The sequence below is a fragment of the Pterocles gutturalis genome, unplaced genomic scaffold (genome assembly GCF_000699245.1).
Source record: "Pterocles gutturalis isolate BGI_N339 unplaced genomic scaffold, ASM69924v1 scaffold13766, whole genome shotgun sequence".
Classification (NCBI taxonomy): Eukaryota; Metazoa; Chordata; class Aves; order Pterocliformes; family Pteroclidae; genus Pterocles; species Pterocles gutturalis.
In genome coordinates, this window is record NW_010100564.1 from 6,317 (window position 1) to 12,228 (window position 5,912).

General features: G+C 45.6%; 1 protein-coding gene across 1 annotated transcript in view; it reads left to right on the top strand.

Moving 5' to 3' along the window:
* The window catches only part of LOC104466826 (transcription factor 4-like), a gene marked incomplete at both ends in the record, with an annotated part of 5,445 nt that extends 774 nt beyond the window's left edge, over positions 1-4,671 (top strand). Inside the window, 2 exons of the mRNA XM_010080378.1 lie at positions 1,617-1,750; positions 4,539-4,671. Coding sequence (XP_010078680.1) covers positions 1,617-1,750; positions 4,539-4,671 — 267 coding nt within the window. The remainder of the gene's footprint in view (positions 1-1,616; positions 1,751-4,538) is intronic.
* Between the last annotated feature and the right edge of the window lie 1,241 nt (positions 4,672-5,912).

Consider the following 5,912-nt stretch of genomic DNA (forward strand, 5'->3'; position numbering starts at 1 on the left):
AGGACTGCTAGCCTGAAGTATTTGCAGGACAAGGGGTTGGATTTTATTCTCTTCCTATATATATATATACACTTTCCAATTCCCACCCTTAGGAAAAAAAAAACCAAAAAAATGATTTTGTATCCCCACTGCCTGAAGGTCCTGGGTGGTGCTCAGGCAGGACCGGCAGGGATGCAGGCAGGAGGGACCCCTGGGCCCTCCAGTGCTCAAGCAGGGGTTCTGCTGGTCCTTCCCCAGCTCTGTTGTCCTCCTGGGAGGGCAGGGGACATCCTTGGACCCCTTTGGTCCCCTCCTGCAGTGGAAGATCTGCCTCTGGACCGTTTCCTGAGCAGTGGTGGGAAGAACGGGCTGTGACTGAGAAGAAAGCGATGCGTCTGGCTTAAAACATGGATAAACGCCGCCCAAAGAGCAACCTGCGATGAAACTCCCGCAGAGTTATAAAGCTGGGGATTAATAGGGTTCTAATGATATCAAATATTTACCCTTTGTAGTGCTCAGCCGTTCTGCGGTTTTAAGCGTTATCTTCTCACAGATTCCTACTGAAGACATAAATCTGAGTTAAACGACTGTTCAAACAGCCCTGGGAGGGGATGCTAGAGGTGCTGCTGCTGCCAGGGTGTTTGAAGTGTAGAAATAAGGCAGGGCTGTAGGTGAGACATCGTAATTTTTTATTAGACCAGCTCCCGTAGTTTGAAAAAAAGCCGACAGCTTTTCCAGCCCACGTGCCCATCCTTCAGGCCTGCTGATCATTGTGGAAAAGTTATCTTTTTTAAAAAAAAAAAAATTTTTTGTTAGAAAATCCATCTCCCTGCACTAGTATGATTCCATTTCAGCATGTCTGGTTAAATGCAGTCATTGGATGAGGCTTTGAGCAACCTGGGCTAGTGGGAGGTGTCCCTGCCCATGGCAGGGGGTTGGAACTCAATCATAGAATCATGGAATCATTAAGGTTGGAAAAGACCTCAAGGATCATCAAGTCCAGCCCAACACCACCCAACCCACTAAACCATGTCCCTAAGCACCACATCTACACGTTTCTTGACCCCCTCCAGGGATGGTGACTCCCCCACCTCCCTGGGTAGCCTGTTCCAATGTCTGACCACACTTTCAGTGAAGAAATTTTTCCTAATATCCAGCCTAAACCTTCCCTGGTGCAACTTGAGGCCGTTTCCTCTTGTCCTGTCACTTGTTACTTTAGAGAAGAGGCCAATGGTCTTTAAGGTCCTTTCCAACCCAACCCATTCCGTGATTCTGTGATGTACCAAGTGGAGGCTTCTCCAAAGCTTGTTAGCCCATGCTTGTTGTGTAGGCTTCAATAAATTTTGTTTCAGTGTTCAGGCTTTTGTCTACGATGGAATTTGTTATAACAAAGTTGAGTTTATGGTACCAGAGCAGGAATAAAGCAGCAGGAAACTTACAAGCCTAAGTGATGTGACTGTGATGAAGCAATGCAGGATGTCACCAGTATTCCCCATGGCTCGGTTCAGCTTCGTTTTCATTGAAGCACCCGGCTTTATGCTAAAGCAACACAGCCCTGCAGCCCCGCTGGGGTCGTTGGGATGGAGTTTGGGTCCCGCGGGGTCCGGCAGCAGCGGTGTTTCCCTCCTGTTTTACAGATGGCCATCACAGCAGCGACCCGTGGAGCTCCTCCAGCGGGATGAACCAGCCCGGCTACGGGGGCATGCTGGGCAACTCTTCCCACATCCCCCAGTCCAGCAGCTACTGCAGCCTGCACCCGCACGACCGCTTGGTAAGGCATGGGGGGGGCATGGCGGGAGGCACGGCTCCATGGGTGGTGGGTGGCACATCACACCCACCCGCTCGCGGCATCGATGTATCTTCGAGTTGTGCTGCTCAAATGTTCCCCATGCACTGTTGTGTGTTCTCTGCAAAAACAAGTTGGAGAAATCCCCAAAATGTTGCCTTAAACATTTTATTGGGAGTCCCCCAGCATGGAGGGGGCTGCTGCTGCCGTGGGAAGGATGGGAACAAGGTTGAGTGGATAGATAACTATCAATTTTCTGCCTTAAAAAAGGGAGGGATGGTTGGGTTTTTTTTTGGTTTTTTTTTTTCATTTTCTCCGGTACATCCTGATCTCTTGCAGGAGGAAGTTGCTGGGACTGATTCCATCTATTGTATTGGAACAGAGTAAAATTGGAATTAAATCTGATCTGAGTACAGCATAGGGGACGTTCTCCTGGTATCACCACGGAGTTAATTATGTAGAAATAACACCACGTTCCATCAATTCAGTTGTTTAGTTTTGTTTTGTTTTTAAGTAAGAGGTAAAGAAATGAACAGACAGCTAAAGTGAAGAAATTTCTCTCAAAATGCATGAACATGTTCTGTTTTTCTGTTCCATGCCTCTATTTTTCCTTCTTGAAGACCATTAGAAAGGAAGGATAATAAAGAATACTGTTTTTAACGAAGGGGTCCCTTGCTGTAAAGTCTGGCAGAACCATCTTTTCGGGAATAAGAAGAATTAAACTCACTCTTGCAAACTGAAAATTAATTTGCAAAACAAATCTTTAAAGTCTCCCATTTAATGAGGTTAGCACGCTGCGGCGTAAAATTAATAGGAAGTCAAAAGCAAGAGGAATTGCCTCAAAAACTGCTTCATCATGTCCTTATGAAAGGCATAATTAAGGCACTAAGCAAACTTAACATTGCTCTGAAGTGACAGGCATATATAATAAAAATGGAGCGTAACTTTTAAAGCCCAATTTACTCTAATTTGTTATCTAGGCTGGTACTCATTCATCAGAATTAGGGGGCTTTTCGTGGTGTCAGCTCAGGGTGGAGGTAAGACAGCAGAGTGCCTCCATGGGGCAAGCCTGCAAACACTTAAATTTCTGAAAAAAAAAAAAAAATTGAAACATCTGAGTTTCTTGGTGTTGTAATGCGTAGTGGCGTTTATGGAGAGTTACAATATTTCTGCAATGTAAAATGGGTAGGGATATTCCCCCTAAACTCCCCAAAATGTTTTTTTTTTTTTAAATTTTTTTCTCTGTAGGTATTTATCTTGACTTTCAGAGATGGGGAGGACCAGTGATACCAGTTCGAGCTGTTCAGTGTGATGATGCTCGTATTAATTATTTGTTATGTGCGCCTGGACTGGCAGAGCCTTCTGTATTTTCAATAGACCCTTTAAATAGACTCTGCCTAATTTCTGCTGGAGCATCGGTGAGATGTCAGCAGTTTGTGGTCAGCTGGAGCATCCGTGAGGGGTCAGCTTGTTGGGGAAAGTTTGAGTGATTTCAGTTGAATTCCCTGCATATATATCCTTAACTTCCCAGTGACCTGGAGAGAAGATGCATGGAGGGGAAAAAAAAAAAAAAGAAAAAAAAAAGCTAAAAAGCGGTTTATTATTTTTACTTTCTCAGGCGTATCAGTGATTTTCTATATAGAAGTGTTGAATAGAGAGAACAGGTTTATAATAAGCTCTGTTCAGATCCCAAGTTTTTCCTAAAATGTTTGTCATACTACGACACAGTAGTGGGTTGATGTCTCCCGCTGAGAAAGGAGAAAATCCCAAAGCAGCACTTCATTGCATGCCATGCAGCAGCAGTGGAGCAGAGGGGATGGAGTCCTTTGTGTTCAGACCGTTGACCTGAGCTCTGGTTGCTTACTGTTCCTCCATCACTTGAGAAATTCTGTTCAGTCAGGTTTGCGGCTGAAGCCCTGGAGCAAATGAGTCAAAGCCTATTTTTCAGACCCCAGTCAGAGCTGACGGTCATTTTTCCATGGGTAAGAAAAACAGGTTTGGGCTATGCTGTTTGTATTCTTTGAGATAACTTTCAAGTATTGGGTTACTTGACACTTAACGACAAGAAATCCCCCAAAAAAGTGATTAATAGTACAAACAAAGAGAAGGATGTTCTTAGACAGCTGACTGACCCCCCTGCGGAGGCAGAGGGCACAGGGATGATCTTGCTCCAACACTTTGATGCCTTGATCCTGGTTTCCAGCTACCCCTGGTTCTCAGGAGGCTTTGGATCAGAGTCTCCAAACCCAGAGCTCTTCTGCAGGACCTCTCTGCTGGGGCAATGCTGTGATAGAGAGAAGAGCTGGGCGTGTCTGAGGACCTGTCTGCACTGAGAACGTGGTGCGCGTTTTGTAATACCAGCCACGCACGGCTCGTAGGTTTTAATGTCCAAAGCAGTACGGGCTTTCTACCACTTCCATGGGAAAGCTTCTCCTCCAGCCGGTAGCTGTCCCTCTCTAAAAGGTTTGCTTGATACACCACCTAAGTTTTCGTTCTTAATTTCTTCTCATTACATCTCCACGGTGCCATCATCAGCAATGAGCCACCTGCTGTGGATGTTTGCCCGTATCAGATAGGTGTGTGCTGTGTCTCCTCCAAAATATATCAAATTAAGGTAGAAAAATACACTCTCTGCTTAGTTTTAGGGAAGAATTCTGCTTTTCTCAGCTGGGTGAAGTACGACAACTCTTGGGATGGGGGCAATACAAGCATCCTGCTGCCTTCTGTGTTCTCAGTAATTAAAATATTTTTTTTTTTATCCTTTTTGCCGCAGAGCTACCCATCACACTCCTCAGCAGACATCAATTCCAGTCTTCCTCCGATGTCCACCTTCCACCGCAGTGGCACAAATCATTACAGCGCGTCTTCTTGCACACCCCCGGCCAATGGGACCGAGAGCATCATGGGTGAGTCGGGGGCTCTCCTCCCCTCCTTTCTCCCCTCCCATCCGCTTCAGGGCATGGTGCTAGGCTAAAGGACCTGGAATCGAGGTTGAGGGTGATTTGATGGTATATCCCAGGGCGTGGAAGGACTTCTTCATTCAGAAGGTGCAGAGAGCAAGCAAGAATTTAATGAAAATTACTACATCAGAGTTGACGTTTGCCTCCTTTGCTTGTGTTTTTTACTACAACTTATTTTTGTGAATGAAACGCAATTACAGCAAAGCTCTTTGCCGCAGGGTTTGTACAGAAGGCATCACATCAGCTCGGTGCCCGATCCTGCTAGTTATAGTGTGTGATTTTATTTTCTTTAGTGGTTTGGTTGCCTGCAGTGCTGCCGGAGCCGGTACTTCTATATCACGACATTCATGCCCTTCGGTTTTTTGCTGGCTTCCCACGTGGCGTGGGGGACGCGGCGATGGCAGCGTGTCCCCGTAAGGAGAGAGCCACCTCTGACATTACTGAGGGTGACTCTGTAAATTAAGAGCATACCTCTGTACAGTTTAATATTTGGCAAATACCGGTTTGTTCTTAAATACAGGAAATAAAAAAAAATATTGCTTCGCTGTATCTCAAAGAGCAAATAAAGCTAAATGAAATAATTGGTAAATAGGGAGCACGTCGCTGGACACATGTTTTGGATTACACACACGATCCTACGCCGAGTGGCTGCGAGCAGGACTCATGCAGTAAGAATGGAGGGTGGGTTCAAGCATTAACACATGGGCATCAGATTTTTTTTTCAAGTCCTCAGAACAAAGAAGAAACTAAATACAGCCTCTTCTTAATTTGTCACCGTCTGAGAAAAATGTATCGCGTTTCTGGGCTCAATCTTGCCGTTCCGTTGAGAGTTCCTCCTTTACGATGTATAGCTGCTCCTGGGCGCGTGGTACAGGAAAGTCCTTCTCTCTTTCTCCCTCCAAAGAAGTGCAGCAGAGTCACATTTAATTCAGCCGTCTTTACACAGGGTGTGTAGAAGCCTCACAGATGATGTTTAGGGATGCTAAACCTTGCAGAGGGATGGGAGCAGGTAGGAGTGCGAATGCAGCCTGTGGAACCTCCCAGAAAAACACCCCAATTTCCCATGTGAAAAATGCGTCCAGATTTTCATCTGGATTCTTCTGAAAACCCCAGCGTGTGAATCAGAAGAGCAACACGAGCGTGCAGATTTTTTTTTTTTTTTTTTTTTTGGCAGCTGTAAACATTCA